Genomic DNA, 16,426 nt, shown 5'->3' on the forward strand with positions numbered 1-16,426 from the left:
CTCAAGCATGATAACAAGTCTCCTGACTCCCTGCAGAAACCAAGCACTCGAGAGAAGATAAAGCACGACGGTTGGGGTTATGACCACGAGTTCACTCATTTAGATCAGTTGCTCGAGGAAATTCTTGAATACCTGCTCACAAAAGGTATGATCATACTTCCAAGGGTTGTTGATTCTCTAGTCACCATAGGAAAATGGAAAGATCATTTTTGCAAGTTCCACCGAGCAATGGGGCACGATATTGAATGTTGCTTCATCCTCAAGACATCATTCAAGACTGTATCGACAAAAAGCTTCTTGTGGTAGACGAGAAAGAGGATCGGTCGACCGTCTTGACCAAGCCTTTCCTTGATCATTCAAGAAAATGATAATGCCAATGTTTTCTCTTTTCTTTAATCTTGCTTTTGTCATTTTGAAGAGACAATGTAATCCCATTTTCCCCCTTGATTTATCATTCTTCCTTCAATGCATCAATAAAATCGTCAGTTTTTCTCATAGCTTGGTGATATCTTCTCCTTTTTTTGCAAGGTGTCTTCTGCGAGGAGTGACTTCTTCCAGAGTATCCCCCAAATCAATCAAGAAGCATGTTGCCTTTAGAGAGCGTTTTTCAATGTTAATTATCCTTCTTTTATCCAGCATCCTTTTCCCTTGTTACACTGGGGCATCTTTTGAAAATTTGTCTTTACTTCAAAACGTCTTGTATGCAGGCAGGATCAATCAAAATCTTTCACCATCTTTCATCATCTTTCATTATCAAGTATTATCTTTTTATTTGCCTGATCTGCATTCATTTGCATCGATCAACACCAATTTGCCTGATCTGCATTGATCGTCACCAATTTGCCTTGATTCGCCCTTTACTTGCCTCATCTGCATTCATTTACATTGATTGACCCTTTATTTGCCTTGATCTGCATTCATTCGCATTGATCAGCATCCATTTGTATCGACTTGCATCCTTTTGTATCAAATCAATTCTCATTCAGGATAAGGGATAAATTTTGAGTCCCTGGTAGTCATTTATGATAATTTCTCATGAGAGTGAAGCTAAAAATTTCCACCATAATCTTCAAGTATCTTTAGAGTTCCAGATTTTCCAAAATCCAGTTTAACACTGGTCCTGTCAAATCTAATTTTCGAATTGGTCCTTCAAAATCAAGTTTGGCACTGGTCCTTCTAAATCCAGTTTATCCTGGCCCTTCAAAAATCCAATTTTTGAATTGGTCTTTCCAAATATAGTTTATCTTGGTCCTTCAAAATCCAATTTTCAAATTGGTCTTTCCAAATCTAGTTTAGCACTGGTCCTTCCAAAATCCAATTTTGGAATTGGTCCTTCCAAATCCAGTTTAGCATTGGTCCTTTAAAAATCCAATTTTCGAATTGGTCCTTCTAAATCCAGTTTAGCACTGGTCCTTCAAAAATCTAATTTTTGAATTGGTCCTTCCAAATCCAGTTTAGCACTGGTCCTTCAAAAATCCAATTTTTGAATTGGTCCTTTCAAATCCAGTTTAGCATTGGTCCTTCAAGAATCCAATTTTCGAATTGATCCTTTCAAACCCAGTTTAGCACTGGTCCTTTCAAATCCAGTTTAGCACTGGTCATTCTGAATCTAGCTTTGTGTTGGTTCTTTCACCAAAATCTAGCTTTGCATTGGTCCTTTTACAAAATCCAGCTTTGCGTTGGTCCTTTTATAAAATCCAGTTATGCTGGTCCTCTCACCAAATCTAGTCCTCTGCTGGTCTTTCCATAATTCAACTTTCGAGTTGATCTTTTATCAAATACCGAGTCATTTTCAGGGTTCAATCTAGTCATAGATGTGTCAGTCGGATGCCAAGCACTTTCTTTCACCAAGGATTTCAAGAATATTTTGTCAATTTATCATAAAAACCCATTGTTGATCTCAAACTTTTATTGCACAAAGATTTTATCTTAAATTACCTTCAATATTCTTTCCAAAAGGGCAAAGCTCTTGCGAAGAAAGATCCAAAATTCAAAGCCTTTTTATGTCGGTCAACCAAAAGGATAAAGAAAAAACCTCGATATGACTGGTAAAGGAAAATTGAATGATATTGAAAAGCCATAAGTGAACTGATCTTGATGATAGATATGGCACATCTTTAAAGACCATTCTTCTGGTAATAAGGCAGTGGAAATATCCCATGTGATAAAAAGGATTCGCTCAATCTCAATATCTCTCCAATCATTCAAGCTGCAATTAATTATCTACAAAAGGGATCTCTTAATCATCGTCAAGTTGAATACTGATGGATGAGCTAGACCTCCAGGGTCAAAGAAGACTTGGATCATCTCCAAGTTGAAGGAGCATGTGACGTGTTCTTCCAGAGAAAGTTTAAATCATCGCCAAGTTGAAGGTTGATGCAATAAACCTCCCAACAATCCCTAAAAGATATTTGATCACTGTTATCATCAAGAGATTTCTCAATCAAAGAGATAGTATTATCAATCTAGTTTTTGGGACTAAAGAAGACTCAGATCATCTCCAAGTTGAAGGAGCATGTGACGTGTCCTTCCAGGAAAAATCAGAACATCACCGAGTTGAAGGTTGATGTGATAAAATTCTCACCAAATCCCAAGAGATCTCATTTTTTATGTCTCAAAAGAGTGTAAAAGATCATCAAGAGATTTCAATTAAAGAGACAATATCCTTAATATAATTCTTGAGACCAAAGAAGACTCGAAACATCTTTAAGTTGAAGGAGCTTGTGACGTGTCCTTCTAGGAAAAAACAGAACATAGCTAAGTTGAAGGCTGATGCGATGAAATTCTCACCAAACCCCAAGAAAGATCAATTTCTATGTCTCAAAAGAGTGCGAAAAGATCATCATGGGTAAACCCCAAATATTAAAACTGCCAAGAATCTTCTTTACTTATGAAAAATTCTTTTATCAATATCTTTTCATAAATTGCTTTCATGATACCGAGTGCAAATTTCCTTTATTTTCATATCAAGGAAATGTATAATATTGTATCTAAGCCAAACCATTGGTCATGTATTGTATCTAAGTCAAACCATTGGTCATGATGTATCTATGAAACATTTTTTGTTGTAAATCGAGCAAATGAACTACGATATTTGTTGCAACATCTATATCTCACAACTAGCTTGGATCAATACATGCTACCTGGATCTGCAAGCACAAGTTGGCATGTTACTTGATGACTTTAAAGTACAAGTCTGAAATGAGTTATTCTATCGCGATTTACACAATGACTGATAAAAGGCAAAAAAAAAAATTTGACATGATGTTTATTGATAAAGTATAAATCGAGGTAACTTGATAAATACAAATCGACTTACAACCATATCGATTTAATTTTTATACTATAACAATATTTTAGTAACAAAGGCAAATCGTTGAGGCAGATATAGACGTTATTGCATAAATCGTGATATTTGCTGCGACATCTATATCTCACAAACATATCAATATCGTTGTCATGGTAACTTCATAAATATAAATCGGTGTCCTGATAATTATTTGTTTGGATTCTATAATTCTTTGTTGTAATTCTATAATTCCTTTTTTTAACGTGACATTCTATAAGTGTATAAATCGATTTATAGTTTTAAAGTTACCACAATAACGATATATCTTTGTTAGTCTTTGTGAACGAAATTGATTTGTATTTATGAAGTTACTGCGACAACGATATATCTTTGTTAGTCTTTGTGAACAAAATCGATTTGTATTTATAAAGTTACCTCGATTTATATCATTGAATTATTCTTGATTTGTATTTTAATAAGTCTATACATCGTGTGGCTTTGTTTATTGTTTTTCTTTTCGACCATTTATTAATCAATCATTATGTAAACCGTTTCATGGCCAAACCATTGGTCATGATGTATTGTAACTAAATACTCATATTTTTGGTAAATGAATGTGGTTGTAAATAACCTCGATTTGTATTTAAGAAGCTACTGCGACAATGATATATCTTTATTTATCTTTGTGAACGATATCGATATATAATATCGCGATTTACTCATATCAATTTGCTGTAAAACATAAATCGGTATCATGTTGTAAATCATGTTGAATTTACCTCAAATTTTTTCATTGAATTTCACTTCAATTTGTATTTATGGGTTTAGGTGGGGGAGTGATTAGATTGGGTTGTACAATGATGTGTATATTTGAAGGTTAGATGAGACAACGATTTATCTGTGCACTTTTATCGTGATTTATACTCATGCACATTGCGATTTTCATCTAGTTGTGGCCGATATAGACATCATTATGTAGATCATGATAGGACACTACATGGTATAACGATTTATGTACCAAATAAATCACTATACAGGTGATTTACTAATGGTGTAAAAATTAAGCAGTTTATTTACAAAACTTTTTGCACAACGATTCAACTACAGTATATGTATAATGATTTGTATATGTTAAGGCTAGATGAGACAACAATTTTCACTAATGGTATAAGCACTGAACAACGACGATTTACCTACAATATCAAAATTATAGCTCTGTAGGCTAGATGAGACAAGGATTTATACATATGAAGGATACATATTACAACGATTTATACATATAAAAGATACATTATTAAACAGAATTCACACGTGATTTCTGTGTTCCATAGCTCACTTTTGAATTGATATTGAACTGAGCCTGTCATGAAACAGAACAATATAAGACACTATATTTAGTTTCACAAGAAATGCAAGCATCCTCCCAACATTGATTACATACCAAAAGACTTGTAAAACTGAAGCTATCATTCCGAAAATTGGTCTGGAGAATTGAATGATCCAATGTTGTAGTGCACATTTGTAGGGTATTGTTGCATGTTAAAAATTACACAACTTAGATATTGATAAGCTGCACGTAATGCAATTTACATAGAAAGCAATATAATGTATTACATACATGTTCATGCGAAAGGCTTGGTTGCTTTTGCTTAGAGGTTGGTTGTTTCTTAGACCTTTTCTTGTCAACCAATTCTAGTGCATTCTTTGTCCTTCGACGACTGTGATCAGAGACAGGTTTTCTTTTGATACCCTTCACTAGGTGAATTTTTTTATCATAATCTACAACATTGACTCCTGACTTGTTGAAGATGATGTTTACACTTTGGTGCAACTTCTCATGAGTGTTAAGGGAAGCATAATTTTTACCTCCGTTGTTCGCTCTCATTTTCTTGGACTGATTTTTATGAGCTGCAACAGACTGATGGTGAATTAACTGCACGTTTTTAAGTAACTCCATTGACACTTTTCTCATGCATACATAGGCTTCTTCACTTTTTAATGCCAAATCTGCAACATGCATAAGTGACCTACATAGTTATTGGTAACGGGAGGCTATGTGACACTTCTCATCAATACCAGATTGACTGACATTATCTATATCCAGCAGTTCAATCTTTGTTTATCTCGTTCATCTTCGCATTAAATATGATTCAGGTATTTCTTGTATCTTCTCTTGATTAAGTGTCTTTAATGCATGATGACATAAAATACCTTTGAATTCATATATTTTGCATGTACACTCAACTATTTTGTTGTCAATATTGTACATAACATGTGATTTTTGTCTTTTCAGATGCTCTTCGCCCTCCCATACAATATGGTATTTGTGTATATTCTTAGTTTGCATGAATCCTTCTATGTTGCAATTCATGATCTGTATAACCTCCTTCTTAATTTATTCAAATACAGTTAGTTTATACAGATCTGCAGGTCGCATCAATATTTTCATGCCCAAAGTTACAGGGTGTGTATTGAAGCATTTCACATCTTGTTCAAGCTCATTCTGTCTAAGACCGTCTATAAATAATTCATATTGTTCCATGAAGCAAAACATTATTAAACATGAATACAGGGTTTTCTTCAGTGTGGCATGCATAGATTCAGCTCTTTGTGTGCTTATCATATCTGCACAAAAGTATTGTCTTTCATATGTCAATACCCACTTATCTTTTTCTGCATATAAATTTTGTAACCATACACAACCTTTAAGGTGGTACATTTGAATCATTTTCTCCTAATCAAACATAAAAGTGACCCCATCTACGCTCTCAAGTATACACCTTATAAACTTTTTGTCAAACCATGTCTTCTGATTAAATGTGTCCTATGTTCTTTGCTACATTTTGAAATATATGCCACAAACATAGGCAATGATGTGCATCTGGCTATACAAAAGACACTGCAGCCATAATTGCATGATCACCATATATAAGTACAACTTTAGATTGCTTCTCATTCATTGCCTGTGTAAATACTCTGAACAACCACTCAAAGCTTTCCTTGGTCTGGTCATACAAAAAAAGGTCGCCTAATATACAACTCTGTGAGTGATGGTTTACTCTGACAAACTGCGTAAATGGCCATTGTACAGTATTAATCTTCATTGTTGTATAAAAAATAAGCACATCATTGAAGCATTCATAATCTACTCTTGACTTTGAATCTGCCCAAAATATATTCACAGCATATCCATCTTCATCCAGTTGCATTGCACTAAAGAAATTAGGGTCAATGCTTGATTTCTTCTGTAAGTAATCAACCAAAGAACATATTTATTCATTCTTCATGCTATTTGTCATCTTCTTTCTCAAGTAGTTTCTTAGATCCATAGGTGTGAATGACACATTCTTGCGACCACCATCTATGTGCGTGCATAAATTGTATGTCTTCTTTGGTGCAATACTGACGCTATCAGCAATTGCAGCATGCGCTTCAGTTACTTTACGATGTGACATTAACATAGGAGGCAAAAATGAAGTTGTTAAATCATGGTTATGATCACTGATTAAAGTATGAACTACATATTTCTCATTCGAAAGTCTTCTTAACACCATTCTCTTTGGACATCCACATCTTGAATCTGGCTTGCTCCTTGTTAGATTTTCACTTGACTTCTTCCAACCTTTCTTAGAACAAACACATGTCTTTCTCACCATGACACCCTGTGCATTTTTTGACCAAGAATACCTTCTAACACTGAAGCGAAGTTTTAAGGCATAATCATTATAAAATTTATATGTAGCTTCCTCATTATTAAATTGTATTCCTTCTACGGAAACAGAGTCAAGTATACTATCATGTACATTCTCAGTGCATGCATATTTATCAAGTGTATTGTCATGATCATCTAGCTCATTATCGAATTGCATTTCTTCTACTGGAACATTCAAGTCAAGGGTGAATTCAATGCCTACACCCTTCTTATCATGTGCAGCATTAGTACACATGTTCAATTCTTCAGGTGCGTCATTAGTACAGATGTTCACTTCTCCATAACTTTCCAATGATTGAGATAGATCATCTTCACTGCAACTAGATGATGAGCTCACAACTGTCATAAGTAAGACATCAATTTGTGTTAGCCAGCGCATATGTTTACTACGATTTATTCAAGATGCATATAACAATAGATACCGATAAGGTTAAGCAAGTCAAAGAAATGATTAAATGAATCACACTATAAAAGCAATAGCGTTTTGTTATTTGCTTATACTATGCATCAAGTTATTCTTTACCATGTCAATAAAAGAAACTATTTCTCGTATATGTGTGTTGACGATAGCAATTCACGTGACATCGATTTAATTATATCTACGACGCTGTGAAGCGATTTCAATAGAAATCGCTAAATGAGCAGCGATTTGAATACGAAAATCACCACCGCAAGTGCGCAACAATGTATTTTCTCACGCACACGTTTTAAAATTCTTTCTACAAATATCTTATAAATCGATACTAGAAAACATATAATAGCTTATAAATCGATATACACATCGCATAATATATTACAAATCGATACGGCAATTCATCATAATAACTTACAAATCGACACTACAAAACACATAATATCTTACAAATCGATATACATATCGCAAAATATATTACAAATCGTTACAAAATTTTGCATAATAGCTTACAAATTGATTTAACAAACAAAACAATATCTTATCGATTTGCGATACATTGCATATACTGAGTGAATGGACAATACCGGATGGGGTAGAGGCCCTTCCTCGCATATGTACACAAGCATTCTTGTCAATAGGTCCCAGCGTCTTACAAATATCTTTAATTTTCAAATCGTCGAAAAGACAAGATCCACCTGCAATAATAAAACAACGCCTTAATGGCACTCACGATTACATGTTTTTCAACAATAGCATGATAACATGGAAAGGTACTCACAACGCCTTAATGACACTTGTTGGAATGTTTGTACATCATTGCTTTTTTCTATACTGCCTAACGAAAACAAAAAAGAAGAGAAGACTGTAAAAAGAGATGGCCGACAAATGCCCCTATGACGCCACCAATGATCGAACCAGTCGATCAATTTATAGTTATCTCCATGAGGTAGGAATGAACCCGAAAATGTTTTGTAATACAAGGCAAGAATGAGAAGGCTGCAATGTGTTGTAACACAAGCTAAAAATCAAGGTGGGAACCTGGACTCGAGACGACGGCAAAGGCTGCTTTGGCGGCAGCAGACGACGGTAAAGGGTGCATCGTCAATGGGAGCTCCTATTACAGCAGATGGTGCAAAAGTTTACTGCTTAGGGCAAAAACGGAATGTTTGGACTTTGAAGAGTTAACATCATCCTCTACTTTATGGATGAAAGATATTTTTGTCATTTTCTCAAACCGTCGTTTCCCTTTTTTGGATGGAGGACATTTTTATCCTTTTCTCAAACTGTCATTTCATGGCGAGAATGGCGGGAAAGGGTACTTAAGTCTTTACAACCGCACCAGACTCCGATGCTAAGTGATACCGACACACACGGGAATACGAGCCCCACGTGCTTATATACGTGGCGCTCATTCGAACCCCCGGACATGCATTGTAGCAAACAGTGTGTCTTCGAGGGAGAACACACAAAACCCTCTCCTCTATCTCTCTTGCCTCGATGTGTTTCACTTAATTGTATCTTAGGAGCGTTTGTTACATCCCTTGAAAGTGATGCCTACCAGAGAAAGTAGTTCCTTCTAGATAAAGGTGTGAACCCATTTTGATAGGAAAGTTGTTTTTCTTTTTCTTTTGTTTTTCTTTTTGTATTCGTTATGATGACTCCACCTAGGGATGCATACGAGCCGGTTTAAGCTGAACAACCAGGTTTAGGATTGACTCGAGTCGAGCTCAAGCATGGCTCGGTTCAAGCAAAAAACCTTTAATTTTAAAATGTTTTAAATTTTTTTAAAACTTAAGTAAAATGTTATTTTGAAAGAGATGCAAACAGTGAGATTTGAACTCGCGTCTCTTAAAAAAAAAGGATGAAAATTGAGTTGTCCACTAAGGTAAGACACATATTTGTGATAAAAATGTAAACAAAATATATAGATATATAAATTTGATTTTTTATATAACTATATGAACCGAGCTTACCGAGCTTATTTGAGCTGGACTGCCAGTTCAAGCTCGGCTCGTTTATGTATTTCTAGCCTGAAACTTTGTCCAAGCTCAGCTCATTTATTTTTGAAACGAGTTTGAGCCGAGATTAAACGAGTCAAGCCCGAGCCAAGCTTGAGCTAGCTTGGCTCATTATGCATTCCTAACTCCACCACATATTTTCTATGGAGATATTTGTTTCACGCCCCTTAAAAGAAGTCCTCTTTCAGTCCTTTTTCACGGAAAAGCATATGAAACAAAAGTCTCTTAGGGTATGTTAGGCTGCTCCTTCGAAAACATGATTTATAATCACTTTCTAATTTGCTTGAGATTCAGAATCACATGGGGTTTCATGTGATTTTGAATCTCATTTAAATTAGAAAGTGACTGATTCACTTGCTCACAGCTTAACTTTTTATGTTCAGGTGCTTATACAAATCAGTTTCACTTTCTCATTCAGATGAGAAAGTAAATCAAAAGGATCCAACTGAACATGCCCTTAGAGTGCTTTTGAATCCCACTGGTCGGAGAGATTAAAGTTTTGAATTGACTGGTTCTGGTTTTGGTAGTCAAATCTCTTGATTTTTATTTTGATTTTATCTACACATCATATTTATCCTCGAGTTGCTAACTCAATGATAGAGTACTTGTCTTTTAAGTGCACATATGATCTTTTACACATATGAAGTGGATTCATCCATACCATCAGTAGAGTTTGCAAGACAACGATTGATCCTGAAAGGGAACAGAATGAATGAGAAAACCAGCATGTATAACTCTGAGAATACTTCATTCTTATTTGGTGATATCAAATTGATAAAAAAATGTCCTCTTGATTCTCAGTTGGAACTGTTTCAAATCCATTCATAGTTGGGTCAAGTGAATAAATGGATAGAGCTAAATGGCTCAAATTATAAAGAAAAACCAAAAGCAATGAGCTTTTGCTCTTATCTTAATTCAAACAAATATCTGATGTAATTAAATGTTAAAAATGTATTAATGCTTAATGCGGAAAAGGACTCTCCTGCGATTGGATCATTGAATCCTTTTAAAAAAAAATCCTAACTATTCACTTCACTATTCTTAGTTACTGGAGTGTAAGAGAATGTATATAAGAAACAGTGTACTGATAAATAAAATTAATTCATTACAAAGTAAAAAGAATGATTGGGTTGCAAAATAAAGTATTTTTAATACACAATCTCTTGTAACCATACCCAAACACGAACTAGTTGGATGCAAAAAGAGAGGATGCCTCAATTAGACATCTTGTCTCTGGTATATTTGTTTTAATGATATACCTTGTTAGGACCATATCACACTATGTATTATTTGGTAACCTAAAAAAATCCTCTAAACAACACTTCCTACATTCACTTCTTTTTTTTAGAGTATATCTATGCGCTTGCTCATGATCATGGTTTAAATAGTTTGATTTTTTATGAACCCACGAAAAACTTAGGTTATGACAATGACAATAAATCTAGTTCACTAATTGTAAAATGCTTTAATCACTCAACTGCATCAACAAAATTATTTAATCATTTCGATTAATGATTCTATGTTCGTTGGGCCCAACAGAATTTCTTTTTCTCAAATAATATCAAAGGGATTTGCAGGAATTATGAAAATTTCATTCTCGATGTGATTAGTATCTTCTCCAGAAAGAATAACAAAATATCAGAATTTGCTCACATTTAATAATTTCTTTTTTAGAGGACAAATTATCACATTTATATTATGTATAAGATACACTAATGTGCCATCCAATCCATCTGAAAAATCTTGCCACAAACTCTTCGTACCTGAATATGAGATGCTTCTTTGCATTTCTTCACAAGCATCATAATTGGAATAGCCTTATTACTCCAAAGAAATCCATTTCTATTTTTTCAAAGAAAAATAAAAGATTACGCTTGTTCTTATATAATTCCCATGTATTTACAAATCCATATTAGTTTTCCTTCGTAAACAATCGTTTCAGTAACAGTTAATATCTTCTCTAACCTTTCTTGACATGACACATTTTTATGAAAAAACAAAACATCGTGTAGTAACACCTCGTAATGATTATCAAAGGATCATGCCCCTTTCCCTCTGGTTCTTCAAGGAACCCTTTATGCATTATGTTAGGTATAAAAAAAAATCAATTATGGCTCCATGGTGTACTAATTTACTCATGAAGAAATGAAAATACTATCCTGTCAATTTATAGCAATGGCATTGTCACTTATGGTCTCAACCGAGTGGGATCCATATAAATGAATTATCCAACCATTCTTTCCATTTTTTGGGTTATCTTTCAGGTGTACGACTAACGCCTTGGGTGATAAGGAGTCAAATGCTATAGAATTTATTTATAAAAGATACCTGCCATTAAGATATTCCATACAATAGTCCCAATTTCTCCTCTTATTGGATCGTTGGTTAAAGCGAAATTCTGTACTCAGCAGCAAACCCTCCCCCTTGGAAAAAAGGACCCTTTAAACTCTTGTTTGTTTCCCTTTATCAGGGATTTGAAATCCCTGATATAAAGTCGTGTCTGAAAAACTTCGCCTTCGTGTAGGGCCCACACCACATCAGCATACCCCACACCAACTCGAATCTTGAGACCTGAGGTATGAGATATTCAAACACGACCTAAGTTCAAATCTTATCGTTCGCATCAACGTGCTGGGAAATATCATAAAGTTGGTCATCTCTAGCCAATGGTGCTATCAACTGGTTTTGGTCAATGGCAAAACGACACCAATGAGCCATATCTTGATCCACCTAGTTTTATGGCCACTTCATGCTTCAACTTACCTTGTCCGTTTCTAGTGGCGGACTAGGCAAAGTATATGCGTGAATGTGGGACCATATTCACAAATATCAATTATATTTTGAAAATATTGAGATGTTATTGTGATATTTTCAGAAACTGATAAAAAAATCACATTTTTATTGTAGTGGTATCATAATATTAACACTTTTATACTTTTATGTTTTTCCTTTACATTTTACATGAGTTCTTTTATTTTAGGTATTATATATGTCAGACTTTTCCTAAGAGTTCCCTAAAGACTTTCACAAGTTCACATCATATGCATCGTGGGCATGCAGGGACCAGCCTGACAACAATCCATCTTGGCATTTCTAGAGAATCCCGATTCTCATGACGAGGAATCTCAAATCCCATGACTGGGAATCCCGATTCTTTTACATGGAAATCCTGATTCCTATGTTAAAATTGTGATTATTTTAGGAATCTAGATTCTCATACAATTTTACATATCGCTTCCTAAATTATTCTTGATACTGCTAATTGAATCATCTAAAATTTTGAAATGACTGTTTCCGGATTCTGATTCCCGTACTGCTTCCACATCCCAATTCTCACTTAGTAACTATGGTTTGTGTTCCTTCATTCCTTACAGCATATCAACTTGTCGTCCTCCCCACATTCCTTACAGCATATGGAGATGGAGGAAAAGGCTCTCCACTCACTTATTTCTAGCCCCATTTTTGGCTACCCATGGAAACCAATCGGGTATGCTTTTGAGAATGAAAAGCATTTTTTGGGTTATGCATTTTAATTATGGAAAAAAGGGATATTTTGCTAAGCCTTCAATTAATTAGTATTGTATAACCTGCTTTTTTATTTAACAAGTGATAACAATACTTATACTGCTTGTATTTGAACCGATCTTCCCTTGAACCCATCTTTTTTTTTTATAATTAAACTGGGGTTAGGCAGATCCCTACCTGTTCATTGAAGCAAAATTGGTTAAGTTTAGTATGCAAAATTCACCCTTCTGTTAATGGGTTCCAGTTAGTTCTTAACAAATCTTATATACAAAAGCAATAATTTTACCTTTTAGTGACACTTGTAATACCCTGCAGTCATTCTCTTCCATCCGACTTAATGTAAAAGTTGTTGAAGCATTTCAAATTAGCCAAACTTGAAAAGCTACTTTCCGTTTCTTTTCTTTCATTTCTGCAGGTTTATATTTTATATTTTTTTCCAACCATTGAAACATACTATATCTTGTCATTGATAAACAATGCCAACTCCATGTTTTCTTAAAATATACTCTTTCGTCGATTAATACAAGGTAATACCAGTGTATCCTGGCCAATAAAAAAAAAAGAACCAGTGTATCCTGAAACAAAGACTAGGAAAACTCAAAACTTAACGTTTATGTACACCCCCCCTCGGTGCTTGTGACATAAAACGGCGCAGCGTGCTTAAGGGTATCAGATAGTGAAGTCTCTCTCTCAACTGGCAACATGAAACGTCTCAAATATAAGGAACGAAACAAAGGAAGGATCGACAAGAGCCGATCATGCATCTATTGCACAAATTTGAATGAAACATGCTTGTTCGTTTTAATGATTTTACAAGCCTTTTAACATTCAATCACTGATCCTATACACTGAACTTCTATACAGACCCTCTGCTATTTCTGTGAAATCAAGAGTTGAGCATGGAAAAGATAGGCTTCCAACTTGAAGAGTGACCACTTTTTTTAGATGAGAAATTTAGCGCAAACATTTCCTTTAAAACCATTCCTGGTTCCTGAAAACCATCAAGCTGAGCAACAATAAGTGCACTTTCTCGAATGTGGTCCACGTTTGCAGTGTCAGTCCATATTTTCCGTGCCAATTGCAATCTTCGCCGCTTGCTATCCAACCTGATGTCCCACTTCTTATACAAACTTTCCCTTTGTTTTGTTGATAATCTCCTCTGCATCAATTTGCTGAGCATCTCCCTCTCACGCCTCAAAGCTCTGATACTGCAATCACCATGAAAATACAAACAGATTGCTTTATGATAAGACAAGTAATACAATCCATCATGCGTCCATCACACACACACACACACACACACACACACACACACACACACACACAAAAGCATATTAGGGTAACAATTAACCCACATATTTAATCCCAAAATTCAGCACAGGGGATACTAGCATAATCAAGTCCTTTAGCATTGAAACAATTCAGTACTCTCAACTCTATCTGATCAAGGTGGTTCGCACCATCTACACCATCTATGTTCAACTTGCAACTTGCAACTTGAAAAGCAACAAAAAACAAAAATAACAGAAAACATTCCTCATGGTTAAAAGAACCCTGAAGGCAAGAAAATGTGCTTGTTTGTTCCACACCATAGAGAAGAAATTTCTTACAGCAGAGAAGCACAAACATCTAATTACAAATATAGTTCCACTGACAAAAATATCTAATGACAAATACAGTTCCAGTAAATGCCTTAACAACACATTCAGCAATGCGTGAAGGCCTATATGCAGCTAGAACCAGTGTTGGTGGCTTAATGGGTGGTTGAGTCATTGGTCATTGCTAGCAAGGAGCCATACTGAAAGTTAGGTTGTTGTGATCCTGGCCAACTGGCTAGCGTGGATGTTCTAGATTCTCAAACTGAGAAAATGATGCACTCTGCAGATTATGGGTTCATGACTTCTTATACGGTGACCAATGTATCCTAAGATCAACAATGCTAATAAAAAGGATAGAATTCTCATTTTAAAAAGCCAAAGAACAACTCTTTCCACTAGGAGATGAGCGGCATTCAGCATAAAGCACACAGCCAATTATTGTGTTTTCCACTCATTGTACATGGAGGTTATGCTAATTGTCCTGAATCTATACCCTGGTTTCTTATATCGATAAGTGTAAAAGTAGTCTCAAAAGGAAAAGCAGCGACAACATGAAAATGACCGAGTACCTTGAAGCTCTGGCAAGAATATTTCCATCCACCATAGAACCTTCATCCTGGTTGCATTGAAAATATTTGTCCTTAAGGAAGGAGAGCCTCCTCAGCTCCACTTCCATGTACACTGAGTCAGCTGGGTCACCATTGAAAAGCAGGAAGAAACAACTCCTATGGATTAAGGAGACATTGCACATGTGCCATAGTTCAATTATCTGCTCCTGCTGCATCTCAAACTTCACAGACCAATCAGAGGGTGTCTCAATAGGTTCTGGAACTTTGGCCTCTGGCACAGCTTCCACACACTTCTCACTCATTGAATCTTCAATAACATTTGGTTTAGCATCCTGAATACATCAACAAAAGAACACAATTAATTTACATAAAGAAAGGCATTTTAGTTTCAGGTTTTTCCTTATATCTTTTTTTTGGTCTGCCAGTGGTGGGAATTCAACCAAAGATCACTTGGTTTTGAGATGGCAAAACAAATTCAATGATTCACCAAATCTTCCTGTAAAATCAAATATAGATATTCTGATAAAGAGGTCTAATACAAGAATCATGCATGACATTACCTAGGGACTATGTAACAGGGATTCGGCTAGTAGGGTGCCGCACCCGCGTCTACGCGACTTGACGTGGGTGCGGGTGCGGGTGCGGGTGCGGGTGCGGCACCGGGTGCGGTCAACCCGACCCTAGGTGCGTTGACCGCACCCAAGGTCATTTCGGTCTATTTTTTTGGATTTTTTGTTTTTAAAATTGCCCTATGAAAAGGGAGGGGGTGTTACGCAGCCGCTAGAGTGTTGGGGTAACCAACCCCCACTCCCCACGATCCCCCATGACCCCCATCTCCCTTCTGTTTCGCCCCTCTCTTACGCACTCTTCTAAACCCCCCATCCTCTTCCTCTCTCACTCGTTACCTGTCTCTCTCACTCGTTATCTTCCTTCCCCTACTTCTCTCCCTCTCGTTTTCCTTTCTTTCTCGCACCATTTGGTGAAAAGGCACACGGCTCACACGAGCACGATGGCGAGGGGACTCCTTTGGATTCACGGTAGCCGAAAGAGGGAATCATAAAGAAATCGAGAATCCGCGATTCATAGGTAGGGTTTACTACGATTGTTGTGGGTGTATTTTGTTTCAAGTTTGCAATGGGTTGCAACCAGAGTTACCGGAAACGCATATGCATAAGGGGAAGCGCGCTTCCCCGAGACGCGTTTCGAAAGCGCGAAACGCGGCGTTTCCGAAATGCACAGGGAAGCGCACGTAAAAAAGAAGCGTGTCCCCCTTTAAAGGGAAGCGCGTCCCCCTTTAAAA

The 16,426-nt window shown here is 36.0% G+C and overlaps 2 protein-coding genes across 4 annotated transcripts in view; one reads left to right on the top strand and one right to left on the bottom strand.

The window, feature by feature from the left end:
• Positions 1–16,426, top strand: part of LOC149832555 (putative 1-acylglycerol-3-phosphate O-acyltransferase) — a 130,290-nt gene that overhangs the window by 74,445 nt on the left and 39,419 nt on the right. The window lies entirely within an intron of this gene.
• LOC149832557 (kinesin-like protein KIN-7C) overlaps positions 13,679–16,426 on the bottom strand; it is a 32,937-nt gene continuing 30,189 nt past the window's right edge. Inside the window, exons 13-14 of the mRNA XM_090014569.1 lie at positions 15,127–15,458; positions 13,679–14,167 (exon numbers count right to left, since the gene is read on the bottom strand). Coding sequence (XP_089870695.1) covers positions 13,846–14,167; positions 15,127–15,458 — 654 coding nt within the window. The 3' untranslated portion in view covers positions 13,679–13,845. The remainder of the gene's footprint in view (positions 14,168–15,126; positions 15,459–16,426) is intronic.

This window comes from Nuphar pumila, chromosome 7 (assembly GCF_984573655.1).
Source record: "Nuphar pumila chromosome 7, dmNupPumi1.hap1.1, whole genome shotgun sequence".
Lineage (NCBI taxonomy): Eukaryota > Viridiplantae > Streptophyta > Magnoliopsida > Nymphaeales > Nymphaeaceae > Nuphar > Nuphar pumila.